Source organism: Hippichthys cyanospilos, chromosome 21, assembly GCF_059441005.1.
Source record: "Hippichthys cyanospilos isolate Australia breed blue-spotted pipefish chromosome 21, RoL_Hcya_1.0, whole genome shotgun sequence".
Lineage (NCBI taxonomy): Eukaryota > Metazoa > Chordata > Actinopteri > Syngnathiformes > Syngnathidae > Hippichthys > Hippichthys cyanospilos.
Window position 1 is genome coordinate 5,760,335 of NC_142389.1, and position 25,840 is coordinate 5,786,174.

The following is a 25,840-nucleotide window of genomic DNA, read 5'->3' on the forward strand; positions in this document are numbered from 1 at the left end:
TCAGTGGTTCCATTATAACCCTTTTTTTCAAATAGGTCAGGAGGAATAAACAACCCCAAAACTTGGTATTTTGGTGATTTAGTCATTTGACCCAAAAATGGCCTATTAATTTGACCCAAAGGGCCCTAAATGGATTTTATTTCATTATGTCCTTTTTTTTAACATTGAAAAAGTTGGATCAGATGAACAACCCAAATATTGGGTGGTTTTACGTCAAATAACCGAAACTCTCAAAATATTTAGGTCAAAAGGGATGGACCTAACTTTTTAGGTTATTCATTCAATCCAAAAGTTCCTAAGTGGACTCGCTCAACCCAACTTTTTCGACATTCTACAGTTGTTTACCCAATAATTTGGGTCATATTGATCCAAGTAGTGGATCGTACCCCTCTTGACCTAAATTGTGTAGTGTAATGATGTAAACAGTCACTTCCATAGAACACAATACAATAACCCAACAACAAGGACAGAGACCTGATCAGCTAATGTAGGTTCACTTAAAAAAAAAAAAAATGCTATATGCTAATTAAAAGCCTGTCTGCATTGATTTTACATCTTATCTCCTCAAGCAGGTTCTTCCAAAGTCGAGGATCTCCTTGTGGATGAGGGACACTGTCCCGTTGCTGAAGAGGGACCTAGCTTACGTTTTGGACTAGAATGTTCCCAATTGGCACTACAAGTGTTGTCGTGGGTGTTGACCTTTAATGTGTGAATTCGTCGTTAACTTGCTTCTGTGTGTGTGTTTTCCTCACAGAGTGAAAAAGGAGGCAAAATCGAGGAAGAGGGAAAGAAATTTTGGAGGGAAAATCAACACAAGCGACGGATGAGAAATATAGAAAGGAGCTGCAAGGAAGTGACAAGTCAGTGTGGGAAATATGTATAGAGAAAGAAAGTGGGGTGGGGGTGGCGAAGGGGGCGGGGGCCGAGGTGGAGGGGGGATCAAGAGCGAGAGAGCATTAATATGCTAATGGTCAGAGTGAATGCACAACAGGCCCACTGACCAGGCTAATCACTAGTGGACACACATTGCAGCTAATCCCTCTCGCAGCGCTCACACCCACGTACTCTCGCTCTCTCTCTCTCTCTCTCTCTCTCTCTCGCCCTCTCACACACACACACACACACACACACACACACACACACACACACACACTGACATCAAATATTGAAGCACCTGTCCAGCATTAAAAAAAAAAAAAAATATATATATATATATATATATATATATATATATGTATATATATATGTGTGTGTGTGTGTGTGTGTGTGTGTGTGTGTGTGTGTGTGTGTGTGTGTGTGTGTGTGTGTGTGTGTGTGTGCAATTATTTCCTCAAACATCTACTAGCTAGTCGGATGGACAGTTAGCTATATGTGTCTCGGGTCAAATCTATCTATCTATCTATCTATCTATCTATCTATCTATCTATCTATCTATCTATCTATCTATCTATCTATCTATCTATCTATCTATCTATCTATCTATGAGCTGCTAGAAATGTGCTTCTCTTTTTGGTGGTTGGCCTAACAAAATACTAATATTTTACTAATATTTTGAATGCTTCATTTCATTCTAGATTGGAGAACAGTTGCAATTGTGTCATGTTTTTCTTTTCTTTTATAAAGGAATGAAATAAATGATTGAAATGTAATGAAAAGAATACAAATAAAAATTGGTTCCTCTCACAAAATGTGTCTTTATTATTGTGATATACATGTTTAGAATTTATGATCAGTAATGATAAGAGCAAGAGTTTGCGGATGTTTTTGCTACATTCTATGTTGATAAAAAAGAGGTCATGCTATGACAAGATCCTGTTTGTATTTTAGCAGCACGAGATAGTCAGAATTTTCTGAACCACACTCAGGGTGGTGAAGTATGGTTGAAATCATGATATTACTTTGCGCTGGAATGTTGGCATTCAACATAATTTGTGTGTCTTGTTTTATAGTTCAAAAATGTCTACACTTTTACAACTCTACGATCATGTTAGGGCAGCTAAAGATTTTAATCATGGACTGGATTGATTCATCATTTCGGCGCAAACTATAGTGGATTTCATCTTTGGTGAATGTTTTAAAATATGTATCTGAAAAGAAATCATCCTTTTTTTTGTCGCTGAGGCACTAATGTTGAAGTATTATGTAAACCAAGTTTCAATGAATAAAGATCTATATATTTTCAGTGTGATTACTAAATATTGCGATCATTTATTTTGGAATTGATTGAGGTATGGGACACACCCTTATGATATAATGTAATAAGAAGTACACATAACATGAAACTTACTAATAAGGATAATTGAAGGCGGTCTTATTGGAAATTAGACAGTGAATGCTCATATCCTTGGTGCAAAGCGTTAAAGTTAGGATAAAAAAGAAAAACAAAAAAACAGACGCATTCTTTTTATGTGTGAGTATCAATGGATGGTGTCGGCAGGCTTTGTGAGTACTCAATACATTGAAGAGACTGCTGGTAATGGCCAGATGTTGATACTGGGCATGGGTACTACTCAAACATCATCCCTATCCATTATTGTATGTATGTGGATGTTTTGCATTACGAGCGTGTTCGGGAACGAATTGACCTCGTATCTAAAGGCACCACCGGACTTGAGTTGAAGCTCCAGTACCGCCGTCACCATTTTTTTTTTTTTTTTTTTTTTTTTTTTTTTTATCTTGGCGGGGGGGAGGGTGGGCTGTCTGCGGGCGTGTGTATGCGCTGTGCTGGAGGTAGTGGTTAGTGGGTGGAGGGGGGGGGGCCGACAGACAACTCGGGGCCTAGTCGGCAACATCGATTCATGCGAGGAAGCTGCGCCGTTAAACGTCAGTAATTTGTATTTATTTGGCCCATTTTGCGACATTCGCCTTCCCTTAATGTTCGCGACGTAAACACTTTATCTCTCCGAATTAGCTTCGTAGCTAAGTCGCATACACGCTAGCATAGCTAACCCAGCTAGCGTGGGTTAGCGCTTCGTTTGCTTTGCCAACTTTGGAGGTTGAACTCGCATTTTGGGGGAATTATGTCGACACACACAAGACCACGCACGTGTAGTGTGCGCTTTTTGCTCACTGATATAAGAAGGTTTGTCCCGGCTGAAGGTAAAGACGTTCTAAGTGCAAGCTAACATTGGAGCTATTTGGATGCTAGCTCCTGGTATACACTGGAACTAAATGTTTGTTATTATTGTTATTACTGTGATTTCAGATAGCCAAAACAAACCTCACAAATCCTAGCGAGTCGCTTAATTGCCGCTCATACATGATTTATGTCACTTTATAATGTTTTTGGTTCCCTGCAAGACTAGCTAGCGTCTGGTAAACAGCTGTCATTATTCGAACAATTTATTTAACAAAACAACAAATTAAGCAATTGTACACAATCTAGTGTCTCGGACATGAGCATCGACTGCACAACCGGTGTATGGAAGAAGCTCGTTGCTTTTTTATTTGTTTGTTTTTCGCCGGATTTAGCTTCCCTTCTGGCAGCTAATGCATTCTCCCTTTTGCATGTGTGGGAATTTCAGAGCCGTTTTTGGTTCCCCCAAAGCAGCTCCGGCCCGGGCCCCAGTCCGCGGTCTCGAGTTTGACTGCGGGCTGCAGACACGGAGGCTCGGCGGTGTGCAGCGGCCAGTGAGCACCTGGGAACCCCCCCGCCCCAGACAGAAGCACCATGGGAGACAGTCGAGGTGAGACTTGAACCATGGTCAGTTTAGGAAACATTTTTTTTCTTTTAATTTGCTTTGGATGCAACAACTACCTGTTAAACGCCTGTCTGAACAGACTCAAATAAATAAGAAAACTATTATCATTATGATTATTACCATCATTTCTGCACTGTTGTTTTGGTTGACAAATCAAAGACTCTTTGAAGTTAAAGTGACGTCTCATTAAAATATTAATTAGCATGCCGCTGCAATTTTTCTAATATCTGATCCAACTCTGCTCCCTAGTGGTGCTAAAGCAGAGTAGTTTAGAATCACTGGTTCATCCGACTACTTCTCACCAGATTCACGGAGTCCGGACAGTTCGTCTGTGTCCTCCCCGCCGTCAGGCCAGCGCTCGCCACCTTTGGTACCATCAGCGGCGGCCTCCATGACCTCCCTACCTCCCATCTCCAGCGCAGGGGTCAACAGTCCCATCAGTAGCATCGGTTCCCCTTTTTCGGTCATCAGCTCCTCACTGGGCTCCCCCTGTTTGCCGGGAACGCCGTCGGTCGGCTACGGTCCCATTAGCAGTCCCCAAGTAAGGTTCTATAATCATTTAAAATTTCAGTTAACTTTGGGAGATATTCAGCTTTCTATTGAAACTTTCTGCAGACTGAACCCTATGATTTTTGAATGAAATCAAATAAGTGGAATTTTAATATTTTGAAGACATGGTGATAACGTTTTGTTAGAATTTTACAACAAATATGTATGTTTTCCAAAATTTAGCAAGAGTTGGAATAAGTTTATATATATTAATATCCAATAGCTCCCATTTACTAAGGATTAACAGACTCCAAAGTTATCAGCCTCTTTAACTCTGAGCCCTGAAATAAAACCATATGTCTATTTTTTTATTATTAGTATTTATTATGACTGTTATTAATATTAATTATTATTGTTATTTTCTCACTAGTTTTTTTTAAAGCCAGATTTTTGCAGTCATTTTTCTGCTGTCCTCCATTCAGATCAACTCCACAGTTTCCATGTCAGGACTTCACACGGTCAGCAGCTCAGACGACGTCAAACCTCCGATCGGCCTGAAGCTTTCGGCGCACAGCCCTGGCCCGATGCTTTCCCAGAAACGCCTTTGTTCCATCTGTGGCGACCGATCCTCGGGTGACTGACTAGTCCTTCCCTCTGTCCTCCTCGCACAGAAAAAAAAGAAACTTGTAGATCCATAATGTTTTAGCTGGATGTGATGTTTTGTCAACAAGTAGAGATAAACTAGTAATGAAAACACATGTTAATAATTAAGTCTAAACAACAGTAGTTAATGGTGTGTTTTCGATAATTATGTTTTGTATTTGCTAAAAAAAATATGTGACTGGACTGGAAAGGCCTAAAAGTCTGTTTTGGGGATTCAACGAGGGCTTACTCTTGCATTTGTCTCTGCCATCAGGAAAGCACTACGGCGTGTACAGTTGCGAAGGCTGCAAAGGTTTCTTCAAGCGGACGGTGCGCAAAGATTTGACCTACACCTGTCGAGACAACAAGGACTGCATGGTAGACAAGAGGCAGAGGAACCGCTGCCAGTACTGCCGCTACCAGAAGTGCCTGGCCATGGGCATGAAGAGGGAAGGTAACCAAAACAAAAATCTGACTGATGTGACTTACGAGTGAAAAGTTTTTTTGACAAGCTTTCACTTGGGCTTAAATTTTAAGCAATGACTTCATTTAGATGCAGACAAAAAGGAACAAAAATATTAACACACACTGCAAGCCCAGTAAAAATCACACTTTAAAGTCCACAGCTGTCAGTGGCAGTGAATGGGTTACAATCAAATTTTGATCCATGAACATATTATTTCATATAATATATACATATAATTCAGCATATAATTCAGCTCTTACTTAAAGGCACAACAGTACAGTAATTTAACTTGGAGATTTAAATCTCTACTGGATGAGGTTTTGAGACCCAAATTCATTGACAGATGGCGTTTTCTCAGTCGTCCTAGCAACGCTTCACGGATTCTCCAATTTGAGCCGAGTCAGAGGCATGAAAGAAGCCCCACGTCCACTTTCACTCTCAAACTCGACCTAACTAGAGTGTGTGTTGTAAATGATTGCGTCTGAGCTGCCGGGGGATAAAGCAGTGGTGGTGTGTGTGCGCGCGCGTGCGTGCGTATACATGTGTGTGTGTGTGTGTGTGTGTGTGTATTAGGGGTGGGAGGAGGCTAAGCTTTGCAAACACTAACCCCCATTTCCCCCCTATCCCCCACTTTTTGTTTCCTCTCGTCCTCCCTTTTGCTCCCCCTCTGCAGTGGCTAAGATGAGCGACAGATGTAAGGACAAGAGGGTCGGATGGGTGCATGCTCGCATGGGTTGGATTGAGAGAATGAGGGGCAGCTATATGTATTCACGCCTGGACAACGGGGATGTTTTGGGGTTCTTGAAATTTATCAAATTGCAGTTGGCTGGCAACCAGTTCAAGGTGTCCTCCGCCTACAGCCTGAAGACTGCTGGGATAGGCACCAGCATGCCAGTGATATGCCCCGGTCTAGGGGAACTAGTGAGGATAAGCGGCTAAAAAAAAAAAAAAAAAAGATGTATGAATGTGTGCCACACTTTTTCACACGGATTGAATCTGTGTTGAGTGCAGTAATCCTTTGCATCCATGGCTTTCACTGTTCACAAATTGCCACAAGATGGCGGCAAACCTTGTCTCACATGTGACCTTGTTTTTTGTTTTTTTTTTAAAACACGTTTTTTTCTTCGGGCGTGGGGTTGGTGCAGTAGACATTGGCTCATCTAACTTAAAAAGCACACACAGGTTAAAATGCAAAATTCCCAGTTGAAGTTTACACTCAACCTACCATGACAAGAGACAATTACACGTGATTTTAAAATACCACTTCAAACACCAACACAATCCTCATGCTAACTAACACACAGTGCAAAATGCAATACAGTATAAAGAATAGAGACTGTGGAAATGTTATTATCGTCCAAGTAATCAATAAATATATCTAAATATCTAATTTTAGTTTAACACAATGGTAATCAATCTGCTTTCAAAAAGTAATATTAATAATGTCAATATTTCTGCCGTTGAGAAGCTGAAATTCTGAGAAATTTGACAATTTTAGTTTTTATACTATTAATCGATTATCGAAAGCAATTATCTATTAATTTGTTTGATAACTTGACAGTCAATTAATTGCTGCCCTTCTAGCAGAAAGATAATGAAATAATACGCACAGGCATATATTCATTATTCTCTGCAAAAATTCTAATCGCACTGTACTGAGTCAATTAGTTGTGACACTCTTCTTCACTTGTACCTTTATGGCTCTGGTTCACCCTCATTCTCTCATTCGTCAGCCGTTCAAGAAGAGCGGCAGAGGAACAAGGAGCGTGAGGGTGAGGTGGAGTCCACAAGCGTTGTCAATGAGGAGATGCCAGTGGAGAAGATTCTGGAGGCGGAGATGGCCGTTGAGCAGAAGACGGAGCTTCACGCCGATGGAAGCTCCGGAGGAAGCTCCGTGAGTAGACCGACCCGAGCGATGGCATTCCTCGTCTCGTGCGGTGAGGTCAGATGATGCTGACTTTCTCTTCGTCCTGCACAGCCCAACGACCCCGTCACCAACATCTGCCAGGCTGCCGATAAGCAGCTCTTCACTCTGGTGGAGTGGGCCAAGAGGATCCCCCACTTTTCAGAGCTGCCTCTCGATGATCAGGTTATCTTGCTACGCGCAGGTGGGTTTCATCAACAAGAGTTTGTCTTAAGGCTCAGGAATTCAAATTTAGATCATAATATTTCAATATACAATTTCCAAACTCAATGTTAATGCATTCAACTTCAGAAAAATATTATGCTTTGCACATACTTCTAAGTTTGTTGTTTTCTTGTACAGTATAACAGTGAAACATTCTGTCTGCAGGTTGGAATGAGCTACTGATCGCCTCCTTCTCCCACCGCTCCATCTCTGTGAAGGACGGAATCTTGCTGGCCACCGGCCTCCACGTGCACCGCAACAGTGCCCACAGCGCCGGCGTCGGAGCCATCTTTGACAGGTAGCCAACACACGCACATGATCAAGTGACACAGCCTTGGAAGTACAGTGAACCCTCCGCCCATTCATTCTTTCATTGTTTTCTGATGGAATTTTCTTAGTGAAACCTATCATCATTTTCATGACCGAGTTTTCCCAAGACTTAGTCCAGAGTTTGAATTTAGTTCAGAGAATATCGCATGTAGATGCGGTCATAGAGATTGACCTCCTTCTTGAAAGCCAACACATGCTTTAAGTCTTCAATGGCTTCATGCAGCATACCTTGCGGCGCTGTCACATGTCCGGGTCACGTGACTCGCAGAGGAGGGTGACCACCCGGCTGCACCTGCTGTGTTCTTTTGGCTGCTGCTGCTTCCTTCCATTTTCTGCCTTCGGCGCACGCCCTTACTGGCGACTAATCCGTATTCCGCACATGCTCAATCGTGAGGCACTTTTAAGACTTGGAATAGAAAAGCAATGGCTGCCCTTTTTTTTTTTCCTTTGTCAAAAAGGCTGGCTGGTCTAATGTTTTCCATTGTAATAATTACTTGAATGAAAATCCACTGTGCCAATAATAGTACTTATCCAATCACAATGTGTCGCTTCTCTGTTAATTACACAGTATTTTTTTCACTGCGCCTGGTTGCTTTTGCCAACAAGCTTTAAAACAAATGGCTCCAAATATGGTGTTGGTAACCTTTCTTTTTCCCTCAATGCCCAAGCTATGGCTTGCCAAACCCAGATTTGCATGGAACCCCAGTTTGAGAACCTCTAGAGAAAAAACCACAAAAGTCATACACTAAACTTTTTAAACATGTAATAGATTCGAATAAGAGTGGGCCCAAACACAAACACGTGTACTAGTTATGTCACTGTGTAATAACATTGTAATAACACATTGTGATTGCATACACAGGGCGCACAATGCTGAGGTTGGGGCCATATTTGACAGGTAATTACCCCATGACACAAGCACTTTCTTTGAACCCCTCCTCTGCAGTCCAACTTGAGAATAAAAAACCACAAGCCACGAGACAGATCACAAACATAAATATGTGTGCTGTGCTTTGTTTTGTGTGCTAAAAGCTTATCATCAACTTCAGGTCAATTTACTTGATTTTCTAGATTTGGGTGATGTCTGTTACCGCCATTAAAAATGTCAATGAGAGATATTTGTGTTTACACAGTGGATATAAAAAGTCTACACACCCCTGTTGACATGTTACCATACCTGGCAGCACCTCCTCCAATTCAGTCCCGTTTTTTGCAGTCACAAATGCAAAGGTCCCAGTCTATGCAAACGCGGAAGCCTGATAGCCAACTTAATGTCTTACTTGAATGCGTTTAGTGTAATGTGAGAGTCATCATTTTTTTAATATTACAAGTTTACATGATTTATTGTAAAAAGTATTCATTCAACTTCACCTTGAGTATCATATTTTTAACCTTTGTATGCCTGCCATTTACAGTATAATAGGCAAAAATTTGTGACTTCCCCCTTTTTTGGTTCCATTTATATTTGTTGCTGTTCTCAGAGATTCTTCTATTGTAAAATGACATGGGAAAATATTTAAAAGATGGCTCTGAAGAAACACAAATGTGAATTATATTCAGTTATACATGTATGAAAGGCACAAATGGATTAATTGCAAAGGATTATTTTTAAGGGATAGTCCACACAATTTTTCAATTTCAGCAATAAAAATGTATTCCTTATTTTGTCTATATTATTTGGATGACTAATTATCTTTAATGAACAATTAATATTTTAAGACACATTTTTCCTATCGAATGCTGTCACCTGAGAAAAGGACTATGCACATGTGCAATATGGCTCACGGTTGTCATGAACCACACAATCACAAGCTGAATTGTGGTTATGAACTGAGCCTATAGCACATGTGATGTCCTTTTTAGGTGACAGCAAAGTGGCAAAATGTGTCCTTAAAATATTAATTGTTCATTAAAGATAATTGTCATCAAAATCATTATAGACAAAATACTGGCAATACATTTTTATTGCAGAAACTTGAAAAATAGGTGGACTATCCCTTTTAAATGAGAAGTCAAGAGAAAAGAAATGCCATTCTGTTTATTGTTGTGTTTTTGTGACATGAGTGTATCCAAAATCCAATCGTTCCTCTCCATCCCAAGGGGCAGCCATTTAAAAAAAAAACAGGTGTGTTTTATTTTTATTTCGTATTGCACACATGCAACAGTAATAAAAAATATTTATTTAGGCTACCAAAGTGGCACAGGAGTTATTTTTGTCAAAAAAAAAACCTCCAATAACTCAACTTTCCCCATGAACATAGAAACTTTGTACTGCTTGTCTCTTCTACCGTGCTTGGACTACATGCATGACTGATTTGCTTCATGACCAATCGAATGTAAGCGTGTTTTTATTCAACGCTAACGTAAAGCGTCTGTTTTTTTGTGCAGCATCCATACGCTCTTAACTACCAGCTTTGTTGAACAGTGATGAGAAAATCTACTCCTCTTACCATCCTCCTCCACTCTTTCTCTTGTGTTGCAGGGTTTTGACAGAACTGGTGAGCAAGATGAGAGATATGCAAATGGACAAGACTGAGCTGGGCTGCCTGCGCGCCATCATCCTCTTCAATCCAGGTACGCAGAAGAAAATTGCAATGACCTGGCGCCCCCGTTGATGCGTTTATCAAAAGTGGCTCTCTGGTCTGTAGATGCCAAGGGCTTGTCCAACCCTAGCGAGGTGGAGCTGCTGAGAGAAAGAGTGTATGCATCTCTGGAGACTTACTGCAAGCAGAAGTACCCAGATCAGCAGGGCAGGTAAGGCTGTGTGATGGGGCGTGGCCAAGTCATCAAATTCAAGGCTTGGGCTAAAATCTAATTGAAGATTCGCCTTGACTGTTTTGGGACTCGTGAGACTTAACTTGACTCAGACTTGTTGACTTGAACTGAACGGAAACCGGTTTGGTACCAATATAAACAATCTCAGTAAACTATCGCAAATTCAGATGTACTGATGTCATAACAAAATTCTAAATAATAATTAACTCCCACTTGCTTGGGGACCAGGTTTATAATACTATTGATTCATCAGCTTACTGTAGTTAGTTTGTAATAAAAGTATTTTTGTTTTATTTCAATAACATTTTTTTTTCCAATGTTTGTTATTAAGTTAGTTGTTAACTATGCTAACCCTGGAGGGGATTAACTTTGTTTGATATACTACTGCAATGGAAATATACAAAATTTCCACTACATCTTCAAACCTAGGACGCCATCTCGTGGACCCAAAAATATCAAAAGTGGCTGTTGAGGCTTCATTTTCTGTATCAATGACCCCATCCTCTTTACTCTATAGGTTTGCCAAGCTCCTCCTTCGGCTGCCGGCGCTGCGCTCCATTGGTCTGAAATGCCTGGAGCACCTGTTCTTCTTCAAGCTGATTGGGGACACGCCCATTGACACCTTCCTCATGGAGATGCTGGAGGCCCCTCACCAGCTCACCTAGACGAGCTGGCAGCCACTCTGGAGGCCACATTGCACGCCGGGATTAACAGTCGGGCTTCACTTGAAGAAACTGCGCCACCTGCTGGGCTGAAAGTAGCCAGCACACTTGTACACACACACACACACACACAGATACATACACAGTTTACCCGCTGTATTAAAAACAGGTCTAACTTGCAGAGGCGACATGGTTTTAACACTGCACTCATATCGCTGTCTTTCTTGAACTCAGTTTTTCATCTATTCTTATCCACATACACAATCGACTATACACATACATATGCATATATATACTGTATGAACATAGAGTGTGTATATGCACATGTATGAGTGGTAAATGTCTTAATCATCAGTTATCCGTCATCTCAGAGCGCCTCTGTATTTTAGGTCCGCTGGGTTCATTGATGTTTTTTTTTTTTTTTTCTTCCAATCAGGTGCGTAGCATTTCAATCAACTCTCCGCCGTCACCACCAGCGTGTCCCCTTCTTCCTCAAATGTATTATAAATATGCTTTGTATTTCCATTATCATGCCGAAAACTCGTTTAGGGTTTCTATCTTGAAGTACTGTACTCATGAAATGAGAGCTTTTTTTCCCCCAAGGCATTGAAATCCAGGAAGGGTCTGGGAGCACTTTGAATGACTAACGTTGTCCTTCCATCCCTGACGTGCGCACAGTGGGCTTTGTAAGACAAAAAAGAAAAGAAAAAAAGAATGACTTGAATTTCTCATTTTTCTTGTTGCTGTTTGATTTGATCCTATGTTTCTTGTCTACTCTCCGGCAGTCGCTTGGCAGATTGGCGAGCTTGAGGGAGTTGAGAGCTTCACGCCGGGCGGGTCGGTTGCTCTTTTTAGCCGACTGGACATCGTTCTTCGCCGGTGGTCATTTATGCACTTTTGTGAGTCGTACCTGTGTGAACGTTTCCTTTCGAATGGTCGCCGTCTCTGAGACAAGGTACTTGGTGTTGGCTTTCTATCTCATCTTCGCCGCCACGTGGCGGCCGATTGGTCGGGTGTCCGTTTTTTCGACGCGCCAAGCTCGATGTGATGCTGAGACAATGTTTTGGGTTGCGGTGAAGTGAGCTCGGTGCACCTAATAGTGTCCATAGAATGTTAGGAAATAAGAAAGCAAATTGGATCTTTTAATACTGCAATATTCTATGCCACCCCCTCCCTCCCCCCGATTGATGACATCACTGGCCTTGCGCGAACTTACTGTATGCAGCAAAGGAGCAGTGTTGCCCTCCCAGAATTTAGAACTCAAAACGAGTTCTTTGTGACTACCTGACACTTTGGCAACTTTTCTACGTTAGATGTGTAAATATTAGATCTCGAAAATCACAAGCAAGCATCCTGCTCACCAGTGGCGCGGACAAACGTTTTAAAATTATATGTTGATCCCCCTTTCTAATCAATGACTGTGCCCAAACCGCAGCCTTTGCACCCGAGTCCTTGATTGGCACTTGATTTTTTTACTGTGATTTGTAGACAAGCGCAGCTCCAAACGTGACCAGTGGTGTTTTTTTTTCCCCCTGCAGCTGTGAGGCCTAATGGACAGGGAATGGGTGCTAAATATCAAACACCAAATGCAAATCAATGCACAGTATGCGAGTAAATGGGCAGACGGTCGGCGGAAGTAAACGATCGAGTATTAGGGTGTCCAAATACGTCCTCTCTAAGAGGACTTTTGTGCTTGTGTGACTTGGAAGCTCGCCGTGTGATGACCTGTGAAACAGGTGCTCCTTTTTTCAGTATTTGGCTTTTTTGTTCTGGCGTGCGAGTTGCGGGAATGAAGGTATTGAAGTTTAGTGCAGGGGTGGGCAAGCTATGGCACACCTTTGTTCAAATATTTTTTATTAATGGAGCTCAAGTTTTTTCATTCAACAAGTTTCTCAGTTTTCTAGCTCGTAACATTCACGGATTTTAATTGGATTAATTTGAAAAACTAAATTTAAATTAGCTTGGGTTGTTTTACTTATTCTTGATTAATGAAATGCATTTTATCTGAATTCTTAATTAAACATTGGCCTATTGATTTGCTGCAGCTTTATATACATGTTTGTATTTTATAACATTTATTTTTAAAATATGCTATTTTATTTACCTTTTGAAACATTTAATCGCTGGTCTGTCCAATTTAAAAATCAAATGTGGCCATTTAGCACAAAAGGTTGCCCACCTCTGCTTTAGAGGATGATTTGAGTTTTTTGTAAATGCTCTTTGTCAAGGCAAACCCCAAAAATTCGAATTTGAGAAAGTTGCTTGTTTGTACAAGCTGTCTCATCTTTGACAAGATTGACAGCTCACTGTGTTTGCCCTCCAGAAGTTTCCTTGGCGGAACGTCAAAGCCAAGTTGCTGCTGATAGGTCCGTGTGTTGGCTTTAAGAGATAATCTCATAACTATGAGGACACAAAAATAGGCAACCTGGACTTTTACCAAAACGTGCAAATGAGTAATTGAGCCGCTGATGATTTGAATGTTAACACAGTTGTTATTGAATTCTTCTGCATTTTTCATAGGTGCAGTAAAATGACGACTCAATAATGCGTTTTTCCTCAGATTTTTGCATTTTGATGACATTAGAAATGTAATCTTCAACAGCTTTGCCTAAAGTAAAAAGACCTTTGAAATGAAAATGAAAGTATTTTTCATCCTCGTGAAATGAAAGTGAACCTCGATTTAAACCAGAAGTTCTCAAATAGGGCTACAAGTATGGGGGGCTTGTGAGATTTTAGCCAGGGTTTATCAGCACATCAAATGGAATACTTTTTTAACATCGTTTTTAATGCAAATTGACGCTATGATGTTACGGTGACACAAACAGTACAGTTTTTTCTTTTCAAAATAAGAAGAAATCAATTGGAACCAGAAACCATTTGTATATGGGTGTGTGTATATATATATATATATATATATATATATATATATATATATATATATATATATATATATATATATATATATATATATATATATATATATATATATAAAATGTGCCATATTTAGAATGACCATTCTAGTTCTCAGTGGCTCAATTGTGGTATTGGAGTGGGTTCTGTTACATTAAGCATCTCATCCCCGATCCACTGCACATTACTGAAACTTCTCCCACTGCGTTGAGGTGTATTTTAGTTCTTCCAAATTGCGTCAAAAGTTGAGCGCACAGCCGACTGTGATATGAGGCCGAGTTTTTGGGCAAATACGAAGGCACGACGGAGGCGAGCTAGATTGCTTTATAACTACAATCTGGCCCTCCACCTTCATCCTTTTGGTCTCTGCTGCTTTTTCAATGCATTAATGAACCTTCCAATTAAATGTCCGTTTTTGACGTAAAAGGATGTGAAGCTTCCTGGTGGTTTTCACCCTCATGTGCTTACTTTATGGGATGGCCACAAATGCAGGGGTTCTCAAACTTTTGGGGGGGTCCAGTGGAGAATTATTTCAGGGACTCTTCCAGTAGCTCATCTGTCAGCGGTCTAAAAATGTCAAAATGGCAGCTAATTGTTGGAGAGAATTTGCTTCCTGGCTGCCATTGAGCAAGGCATCGTTCCACCGTCCCCTGCATGAGAGGTGGAAATTGAATTTCTCTGACAGATTATAATCAATATACAGTGGTGCCTCGAGAATAGAGTTGAATTCATTCCATGACCACGTTTGGATCTTAAACGGGGAGAAAAGAAAATCCCCCAAAAAGTTGCACTTTTTTTTTTTTTTTGCGCTTGTAGATTTGCACCAGTGTTTTTCGAACCCCTGAGATAGGCCTCACAGACCCCTCTCTGAGAACCCCTGCACAATTGTCTGTTATGGACGAGTGGAGATTTTGTTACATTTGGAGTTGCTGTTTGAGAGGAAGTCTGTATTTAGAAAGAAAGAAAAAAAAAAGCAGACATTTACGTAGCCCCCCGTTATCAAGTGATGAGCCAAGCTGTCCTGACCTGAAAAGGGTCTCGGAATAGGGTAGGATTTTGGGTATCCTGGTAGCTGTGGTCGTAAGGACAGTGGAAATGAAAAGTCTACCCACCCCAGTTTATATGCTACGCTGTTCTGATATGGACATTGGTTTTAAGTCTGTATCTTCTGACTCCTTCAAGCTGCCCCACTAAGTCCTAGTATGCTCAGCTGAAGACATCCTGGCTTTTTCAATGACCTCTCATGCTTTCCTGTGGGATGCAAATCACTTTGCTCTCAGGCTGAGACACAATGGACACAAATTAATAGACTTGAGTCTCATGTGAATATATTAAAAAAAAGACATGACCAGGATACTGTGGTTGCACAAGTGTGCACACCCTCTCACTGTATAACTGGGGCTGTGTTCTCAATGAAGACAGGGGTGTGTAGACTTTTTATATTCCCTGTCGACCGGCATTAGAGGCCCATCATGGTGCTTAACTTGCAGTGTGTTGGTGCTTTTTTTCCCCCTCCTCTGCCACTGCACCTTTTTGTGCGTTGGGCTCGCGTTACACCTCCAGCATAGGTGCATGTTCTTACCCCAAAAGGGTCAAAGTACATCCTGAAGGCAGTTTGCTCCTCATGTGGACACTTGGAGGGATGCGTCTCTCTGTTCTAGGAGGTCAAGGTTATAACGGAGGGTGTTTTGAAGGTCATTGAACTGAAAGAACTCATTTCCCTCATAGAGCTAGAATTAATCGTTTACGCTTTCCAAAAACAAAATTGACTTTTTGTGTTATTTCCCCTCTCCCTCCCCCCTGTGCTTCCAGCCTTTTGTTTATTACAAAGTATTAAACAATTGGGTCCAGTGTCCACTCTGAATGAAGCCTGTCCCTCATGTTTTACGTCTGTTCTTTGTCCTGTTTGTAAATTACTCCATCGTACACGTGGAGCCCAATGACTATTGTGTCTTTTGGGGATTTGAAAGAAGAAAAATATGAAATGTTTTTTCCCCTGGTCATTAATTCTGACTCTTGTTTCTGTTTGTTGTATTATGTCTGAGTAAAGCTTTTAATACTGTACACAAACTGCTCTCCATTGCTTTATTTCTACCGGGTCCACGCCTCAGTCAGTCCAGCAGGACCCCCAGGACCTCAGCTGACCACTGTGTGCACGGCACTACTACCATTCGGCCTCCAGAGGGAGCACTGACCTTTTTAAGACTTGTCATCTTTTAACTCCTCCTCCCAGCCAATGAGGAGGCGGCGTACCTGTGAGCGTTTCAAGAATGTGAGGTAGCATCTTTGTGCTTTAGAGGAGTGCCTAATTGTCCTCTCCGCTTAGTTATTTCATGTAGCAACACAAAACATTCTCCTAATTGGGAACTGTATAACGTGTACAATTTAAAAAAAACAAACATATCCCTAAAATGTCATTTTGCGCCGTTAGGAGTGCTGAGTGTGATGGTGAGGAAGATGTTTTGTTTCTGCACAATGATGATTCTGTTGAGAGCCTTGGGCTACGTCTGCATGTCAACTGCTTTGTCTACAAGCCCAGGTAACACAAGTCTCCCCACACGAAAGGAAAGGGTATAGTTCTCTCCTGGCGTATATTTATAACCTGATTTGTTATATCTGATCCATGAAATTGTCAGAATTTATTCCTGGCTAATTCTATTATCAGGCCACCCTGAGTATGTTAGTAATTTGACTCACCACGATTCAAAGTCATCAAGCCGCAGCATTTTTTTTTGTCGTATGATTGGTCAGTGCCCCAGGGTTTTTTTTTTTGGTTTTTATTTTCGCAGGTGTAGCAAACGTTTTACATCCACTTTTTCCAATTTGATGCCTAATGACCACCCCATCCCTCCCCGTGCATAACTAGCCAGGGTTCGGCATTTTTTTTCTCAACCCTTTTTGTTTCCATTCACCGCCTACTTTTTTTCATCCGTTTTCTGCTTTCTTTCGCTACCTCCCTTCATTTTTATCTACCAGCTCATCAACTTTTGCCTCCTCACATGCTCCAGCTCTTGGTTGCTTCTTTCGCCACATGCACGCGTAACCACCACCACCTTCCTCACCAAGATCTAAAAAGTTTTGCAATCAATTATCAATATAGTTCTTTGTGTCCTGGAATTATATTTATCCTTAAAATTACTAGAAATGAACAATGTTTGTCAAATAGGGGTACAGGGGATTTTAACAAGGATTCTGCATATATCAGCAAATCTAAATGCTTTTTAATGCCGTTGAAGGAGCTATTATGGTTCATTTTTCAAATCAAGAGCAAATTAATTGAAATATTAAGCTTTTTTTTGGGGGGGGGGGATAAATTGTGTTATAGGTACTCTTTAGCAGAGTGTTCTACACTTTTGAGGTAATTTAGTTATTATTGATGCTCTTTTCCGGCAGATGAAACAAAAATAAAAACAAATCATGTTAGGGCCATAAGAGAATATTTGCAATGAGATTCATTCATTGTCACTAAAATGCTAGTTTAGCAAAGAAGATAGCCCACAATAGCTGCTTTTTAGCTACAATTGTGGCCACAGTTAGCAGCTTGTTGTGTCTGTGATTGAACAGGAGTTCCAAGTCCCCGCTGTCAGTGACCGGTAATTCACTGTCCCTCAAACTGTTTCAGCTCTAATGATATGACACGCGTCTCCGCTTGGCTGCACGTGGAGCTAAACTGGGATGAGACGAACTTGAAAGGGCGTAATTGTACATCGGTCGGCGGCTGGTTTTCTGCTGCTTTCTAATCGAAAGAAAGCTGAGGGACAGCGACATCATACGCCTGATGAGGCTTCAAATCAAATAAATCAATTTCGAAACACTGAAGACCCTGGAGACTTTTGGCCCCATTATTGCTTCATTTTATTAATTTATTTGAAGTTGTTACAGAGATCAATGGCTCATCAGACTTTTTAACTCTGCTATTTAACTCTGCGGTATTCTGTCGGTAATAGGTTGAAAATATCCATCCAGCCATCCATTCTCTATAGATATGTTGGTGCCAAACATGCCGTCATGTTCAGTCTGTTTCAGATAGGATGTTGCTGTATGCAGGCAATAAAAAAAAAAAACCTCCTATATAGTACCATCTTTCTGCGCAAATACATGATACTACACCCAACCCTAGTCCTGTGTAGCTTATCTATCTATCTATCTATCTATCTATCTATCTATCTATCCATCTATCTATCTATCTATCTATCTATCTATCTATCTATGTGTATATTTTTTTCTTTTTTTTCTTTTTTTGCTGCTGTGTCTTATTGTCCGAAAAATTATATAAGTATAATTTGTAAAAAAAACATTTTGCAAAGTAATCACTTTAAGAAAATTCATATAAAGCATGAGGTGCTTCATGTTCCAATTAATTTGCTCTCAATTTGAAAAGTGAACCATTCCTGTCATTATCCAGGATTTCATGCTCAATACAAGCAAATTGTTGTATTTTTTTCTACTGGCAGAGATGAACTCTACCGAACAACAAATTTCTTCCACTTTTACTCAAATTGGCTCCCAATGTTATTTGGACATGTTGCAAAAGCACCACGCTGTGCGTGCCGTGGCAAATGAAAACGGGAAATGAGTTTGTCCGACCGAGAAGGCGACTTGCCTTTATTGTGGACAGGAAAAGGCCAAGTCGTCTTTTTTGCTATTGTGTGTGTTCTACACAATAAAGGAAATGGGCTCATTTATGAGACTCTTCTCAAAGCCAGTTGTTTTTAAGTCCTTTTTCCTTTTCCTGCTCGGCTCGCTTTCACTTGATCACTCGTGTCAGCACAGTTCGTTTTTTTTGTTTTGTTTTGGGTTTTTTTTTTTCCCTCTTTTGTGGCAATCAAGATAGCTTCCACTCTTTGCTTTGATGAAGGCCACACCAAACTTTTTCTTTAGAAGCATTTGAGCAGCTCTACATCTTCTGGTTGTCTCCTATCTACTATCTTTTAGCTGGTAATTAACATCATTCATTTAAGCCAAAGAAATCCTGAGCTTTCATAATAAAGACTTAGGGTCCAGTCCTACTAAAGCAAGACCAAATCCACGCCACATGCTTGCAGGTGTCTCCCTCGCTCGTACCCTGCACTGACTGAGAACCCTGCTCCTGGTTGCTTCCTGTCTCACAAAAGGCGCCTCTGTTTCACCCCCTTACGTTTCCTCCGCTGGCACCCCTGCCCCCTTGCTCAACACTCCAGTGGTACATTCCCTCCCATTCCTCTGCCGCATTCTTGCCGGGCCGCGGCCGACAGGGCAGTCGTCCTCTCAGTCGCGCTAGCACATTGGAACGACTTTCTATGCTTCCCGTTTGTCCAATGCCTTTGCTTTGGCGCACATGCTTCGTAGGGGTGCTGCTTTTTGTGAGCTTTACCAGAAGTAAAGCATGAAATATCCATCACTTGTTTCCTCCGGAGTGACTGACGTTGCCCCTTGGGTTGGCCAATTGAGAAACAATTACCTTCCGACACTAGTTTCACTGGTTCGCGTGGAACTCGGTGAGCGTGACCCTCATAACAGGACGCATGAAAAGCATCTGAAGGGTCCATGCACAATATTGAACATAAATTTGGCTGTCTCTGTATGAAGCAGCCATTTTTTTGTGTGAATTCCCTGAAAAAAGAGGCAATGGAAGTTTAGAGTTTAATTCCCAACACCAGCTTCACTAATTTGTATGGAACTCCGTGGACAAGTCCATCATAATAGGACAAGTGAAAATGTCTCAAGGGCGCATGCCCAATATTGAACAGGAAGTTGGGGTCTTGGTTCGAAACACCCATTTTGGTGGTCAAAGTCCTACGAAGAAAAGAAGTATGAAAATTTTGAGAAAAAAAAAAAAAGCATAGATACCAGTTTTCAACCGGACTTTGGTGTACATTATAACAGGACACAAAAAAATTCTCGAGGAGCCATGCTTGAAATTGAGCAGGAAGTCAGCCATTTTGGTTTGAAGTCACTGTTATGGGGGCAAATTCCTATTAAATAAAAGGCATGAAAAGTTTGAAAAACATAATAGAGTCACAAACATAAGTTTTACTGATTCACCGTGAAATTGGTGTATATTATAACAGGACACACAAGCGGCCATGAATGAAGCAGCCTTTTTGGTATCAAATTCAATAGAAAGTAAGGAAAAAAATGAACCCTTTGGACCAGTTTCACCGACTTGAAATTTGGCGGATGTGCCTATCTAAAGACACACAAAAAAGTCAAGAATTGACAACTGAAATTGAACAGAAAGGAAGTCGTTTTGGAGCCCTATTTCAGGCAAATTAGGCCAAATTGGGCATTTTTGTTCACAGCAATGGGCGATGTAGATTCTTCAATGTCGGCTAACATGCATGTTTTGGGAATATGGGAGCCACAAACCAAAATTGGAGCTCAGAAATCCGTTAAACTGTTTAATTTTGGAAGATGGGTCATTTCCCACTGGGAGGAGCTCTGTTCAGCCATGGGTGTGAAACGGACCTTGGTGCTCCCGGAACCGGCACACCAATGCCGAAATGACCCACTTGACCCTTACCCTTGCCCTCCATGTGGGTAAACTGTTCTTGGTTACAGTTTGGCTTTATTCCTAGAATTATTCTGATGCGTCACATATATTTTTCTTCTCATAATCAGTTCTTGTCATATGTCCAGTTCGAATATTTTTATTTTTTTTTAACTTTTAACCTGAACGTAACTTTGGTCCCGTTTCGGTTGTGTATCGTTAAAGTCACAACCACTGACTTGAATGTCGCTAAGTGGGCGGTCTTTAGGTCGGTTAGCGACGCTTCTGTCTGTCCACACACGTAAATTGCTTTTGATCCTTCCTCTCTGCCTCCCCTTTACCTCCGTGTGCACCTTCTGCCTTCATCAATGGCCCTCATTCATTCCCCCCCACCCTCGGCATGCCTCTGTGCCCCCCCACACACCGCGACACAACCTCTTCCTCCTCGACGGCCGGTACCTTTCCACGGATGCTTCGCAGGCAATACTTTTTGAAAACTATCCTACAATTTTCACCCTCTTTCATTTAATGTTATGTCTAGTGTACGTTACAGAAATATAGAAAAAGTCTACACACCCCTATTCAGATTCAAGATTTTGTAAAACCAAAGAAATCAAACGAGCGTGAGCTTTGTCAGAACTTTTTTTCCGTCGTGGTAATTTTTTTGGAGAGAAGTGAGCATGAATAAATACGATGATTGCGTAATTGTGCACACCCTCATAACAAGAATTGGCTGTGTTGACAATCAACCTATCACATTTGATGGCATGCTAAATTGGAGTCAACACACATCTGCCACCTTTTAAGTCCCTCTGATCAACCCCAAATACAGTTAAGATGTTCTCGTAGGCTTTTCTTAACATTTTTTCTTTTGCTTCCTTTTTTAGGTCACTTAGTTACAGTTAATTAGTTACAACAAAAGTTCATTTGATTTTCTTCAATTGTATATGCATGGAATGACTGGTGCAACGATTAATCTACAAAAATTCAATTACCAGATTAATGTTTAAATATATAATATTTTTGAACATTGTTAATCATTTAGATAGGTCTCAAGCTCTAGTCCTCTTGGGCCGGTGTCCTGCATGTCTTCTCTGATTCAAATGATAAAAAAACAATTTAAAGCTGTGACAGAGTTTGCTGAGGAGCTAATCGTTTTAATCAGGTGTGTTGGGGAGGAAACCTGGAAAACATGCAAGATATCGGCCCCTCAAGAGTTTCAGACCAACAGAATTTCGAGACCTAAAATTGTCCAATTGACAGGAAATAATCCTCTTTCAAAGCAGAGTGAGAAGCATTGTGTTCAATCAGAAGACATTTGCAAACATGTTAAAAATCCATTTGAAAAATTAAAAACACAGAAACACTTTCATACTGTATCTGCTGTGTTGACAGCAAAATTTCACACTGAATTTCAAAAAACAAAAAAGACTTGTGGTTGCTTTTTGCCCCCGTCATGCCCTGTGCTCTCACCATTATCCAACCACCAATTAACACCACTCCACACAACCTTCCAAAAAAACAACCCAAAGAAGTTAAGTCTCCAAATAACACTATCCCTCAAATTACTTTTTTTTTCTTGTTTAGTTGAAGCCCCAAAATTCCCCTCCCATACTCTGTAGACTTAAAACATAATGTACTTTCTTATTTTAAAGTCAATGCATTTACCGCTAAATGGATGTCTAGCATGCCACATTCCAGAAATATGTACATACTGTCCATGGAATATATTTTTATGTTATATTTTTATATCAAACTGCTGACTGTCACATTTCACATTGAATTAAAAAAAAAAAAAAAAACACCCACTTTTAGGCTGCCCCCCATCTTCATGCCCCATGCTCACCCATATCCACCAGTCCCCCCCCCCCCCCCCCCCCCAGCCTATTTGAGTTATGTGGCTGACTGGGCGTGGCCTGCAGCCACAGCCCAGAATCACTGAGCCATTCTCCTTCGAAATTCCTTCTCTACCTGGTACCCCTCGGCCTCCGAGCTCGGAGCGCGTAACGCCGGCGCTCTCTCTCTGCGTGACCCTCACAGGCGTGAAAAGACCACCCCTGACCCCCCTCCCCCTCCCAACCCCACCATTTCCTCCCTCCACCATGATCTATTTTGGTGGACTGTGGTGTGTATGTGTGTATGTGCCCTGCCCAGTAAAGTACAGACTTTTCAAGGAAGTCAGCAATATAACATGGCTGCTTTAGTTTAATTACAAGCTTCTACTTTTGGAACACAGAGAGAATGAGAAAGAGAGACGCCCTAGAGCTGAATTTTTCTTCATCCCGCTCTGCTTTTCGGGCCAGCGTCCCACATCTCGAGGGAGATGATGAATGGTCTCGTGGAAGAGTTCTTTCTTGTGGAAGCACCTGCCGCTTGAGACCGCTGTCAAGTACCTGGTGTCCATTTTAATGATGTCATGAAATTTGAGAGTTGCCCACTGAGGAACTTTTAAATGTTGCTATGGCAACGGATGACGGCGTTTGTGGTTCATTCATGCACTGCCATTGCCGCCGATAGTCATTATACGTCCCTTTTGAACTCATTCGGAGCCAGTTTTTTTTTTCTGAGCTTTCTTTTCTGAGCTTTCTTTAAAGCTTGAAAGATAAATTAATACATGGGATTAAATAGCTAAAACATACGTGAAAATACGTCTTTGGGATTGAATGAGTTTGCCCAACTAGATACTTTTTAACAGGGCCATGAACAACGTTAACCTACTGGAAAAGTTGACCTTCATTTCGGATGAATCAGAAGCACTTTAAACAGTGATACTGGCAGATGGAACCTAGCCAGATCCCTGAGGGTGTTCACACTTTTGCAACAACGTTGTCTCAGTCTTATGAGTACTTCCCCTCCTTAAAAAAAAAAAAATTAAAAAAAAAAAAAATAAAAAAAAAAAAATATATATATATATATATATATATATATATATATATATATATATATATATATATATATATATATATATATAAAAATATTGAATTAAGCTGTAGAGGTCATGTTTAGTGCAGAATTGTCACTTTTTGTTTTTTATTACAAAAGTCTGGCACTCGAATGGGGGTGTCTAGACTTTTTATATTTGCTGATCAAACTAGCAAAGTGAGGTTGGACTTGGGTGTCTATAGAGAGCCGAGCCCCCATTTCCTGGCATTTTCAAGGCCTGGTCCAGCAGACCTCACACTTGCGAAACTCGGGCCAGAACCAAACTCCAAACCAAGAACTTTATGGTACATTTAAACGTGGAAATTATTTTTGAACAGAAAAAAAAGGAGTCAGTGTTCAGCGTCCAAAACGTTCTCGCTTGTGCATATCTGGCATGTTCTGATTTTTTTTTTTTTGTTCTTACAGAAAAATGGTTTGTTTTTTGATCCAGACGACATTGAAATTCATATTTTCCTGAGTAATATGTAGGTATGAAAACCAGACAAGTATTTTTTATACATTCCTTTGAGATAATTGCAGGATGCAGCAGCCCAGATGATAGTTTGGGTGCGCAGCTGCTCGCTCTCCTTAGCCATCAAAGCTCAACCCCCCCTACACCACCCTGCATTTTCACATGGGGACGCCCCCTTGAAGCTTCTTTTTTTTTCTTTTTGGGTACTTTGATGCAGACTCACTGACGATGCGCTTAACAGAACCGTGTTTTATCTCGTCTAGTAAAGTTAACGCTATAAAAGCGTTAAGAGTTCAATTGCCAACATAAAAGCGGTACTTTGTAGTTGTTCAAACTTTCATGTTATCATTTAGGAAGATTTATTTATTTTTTTTTTTCAGTGACCATTTAAAACAATAATTCTTAAATGTGAAGGTACTTTATGGGGTACGCGAGATTGCAACAGGATTTGTAAATCTGATTTGCTGCTTTTTATGCCGTGACTAGAACAGTATGGTTGTCTTTTCAAATTAAGGGAAACTCAATTGGAACACAAAGCGACTTCTTTGCCTTTATTCGGTTAAACTTTATACCTATGCACATTGTCATTAGTGATGCAAGTTTCCGGCAGATGTGCCCGAAATAAAACCGATAATGTACACCCACCCAAAATACACCTAGAAAAATCACTACAAATGTGGTTTCTAAGTTGAATAAATCAAACACAGATGGCCGAGCACTATGTTTTAAATATTTTTTCCAATCCACAAACCCTCTCATAAGCCCTTACTACCCAAAAGGTATCCTGTTTTTGTTCATTTTTCAAATTTTATTTCTCAAAGACTGAAAAAAAGAACAAATGACTTGATTTGTCTGAACTAACACATCTTAAAAAACAAGAGTGTACAATCAAATCACATCAAATGATATAAATATTAATTTTTACCTACTTTTTAAAAAAATATTTAATGATAAAACGGAGAATTTAATGGCCAATACTTTGCATTTTTGTGTGCACAATAAAGTATTTTATTTTGTGGACACAATTTATGATTATTTTTAACTTTTTGATCGCCACTTTTGAGTGTCTAAATTTGTCCTTTTGACACCAATTTTAAATTACTCCCAAAAGAAGTAATGAAATACTTGCACAATGGAGATTTGACAAAATGAAAACTGCTAAATTCACTAAAAAATAGCAGGATTAACAGCATACAAAAAAAACGCACTCATTTCGTTGACAGATACTAATAACAATGCACATTGAAGTTGCTTTGATCATCCAGAGTGGCGAAACTGGGCCACGTCAACCGGACCAATCGGCTACAGAGAAGCTTGGAGGCGTGGTTTAAAATGCGGACAGAGCTCCAATTGGCCAGCCCTCTGCTCACTCGCCTGTACAGCAGGAGAAGTAATTTTAAAAGCGTATAAAGATTTGGGAAAAAAGATGACTGTGGATTGAAACCATTTTTTAATCATTTTTATTGTCTTCTGTTTTTTTAGAAAGTCTCCATCAGGGCGCACTCACGCACGCCTTCTCTTTTCTCTCTCTTTCTCCCTCCCACATTGACTCTCCCTCCCTCGCACCCTCCCTCCCACCACACACTCTCACTCTGGTGGGAGAAAGTAAAGCGGGAAAGTGAGGGAAGGGTGTGAGAAAGCTCGAGCTTTCAGGTGTCTGTGCCCCGCACTTCGGCGGACTCCATGGAGCTTTGAGGGCTGCCCCTCACAGCCTGTTTTGACCCCCCCTGCCGTCACTTTGGTGGCTCTTCTTTTTTTTTTTTTTTTAGTCCTGTCACCTCGCAGGAGGTTCAGTCGGCTGCTTCTCGTCGGCTGACTTTCTGGGAGAGGACACCCTCGCATCCAGCAGCAGCCGCCGCCGCTCCGCGCTCACT

General features: G+C 40.8%; 1 protein-coding gene across 5 annotated transcripts; it reads left to right on the forward strand.

Annotated features, from left to right (window-relative positions):
- Positions 1-2,716: 2,716 nt before the first annotated feature.
- Positions 2,717-16,167, forward strand: rxrba (retinoid x receptor, beta a). Of its 5 annotated transcripts, XR_015863952.1 has the most exons (14): positions 2,717-2,823; positions 3,525-3,686; positions 4,007-4,242; positions 4,673-4,823; positions 5,107-5,286; positions 5,972-5,992; positions 7,032-7,192; positions 7,277-7,406; positions 7,592-7,724; positions 8,619-8,654; positions 10,239-10,330; positions 10,405-10,510; positions 11,049-11,879; positions 11,979-16,167. XR_015863952.1 is itself a non-coding variant. In XM_088404603.1 (13 exons), exons 2-13 carry the CDS (start codon positions 3,671-3,673, stop codon positions 11,194-11,196), a joined length of 1,410 nt encoding a protein of 469 aa, XP_088260729.1. In that variant the 5' UTR covers positions 2,717-2,823; positions 3,525-3,670; the 3' UTR covers positions 11,197-16,167. The 5 variants fall into 5 exon arrangements, 4 of the variants coding, with proteins under 4 accessions (XP_088260729.1, XP_088260732.1, XP_088260730.1 ...); XM_088404603.1 differs by having other exon boundaries at positions 11,049-16,167; XM_088404606.1 differs by lacking the exon at positions 8,619-8,654 and having other exon boundaries at positions 11,049-16,167.
- The last annotated feature ends 9,673 nt before the right edge of the window (positions 16,168-25,840 follow it).

Excerpts from the sequence above, each read along its gene's own strand:
- rxrba (XM_088404603.1), top strand. Across the intron at positions 7,193-7,276 it reads GAAGCTCCGGAGGAAGCTCC|CCCAACGACCCCGTCACCAA; the intron begins GTGAGTAGACCG and ends CGTCCTGCACAG. Across the intron at positions 10,511-11,048 it reads TACCCAGATCAGCAGGGCAG|GTTTGCCAAGCTCCTCCTTC; the intron begins GTAAGGCTGTGT and ends TTTACTCTATAG.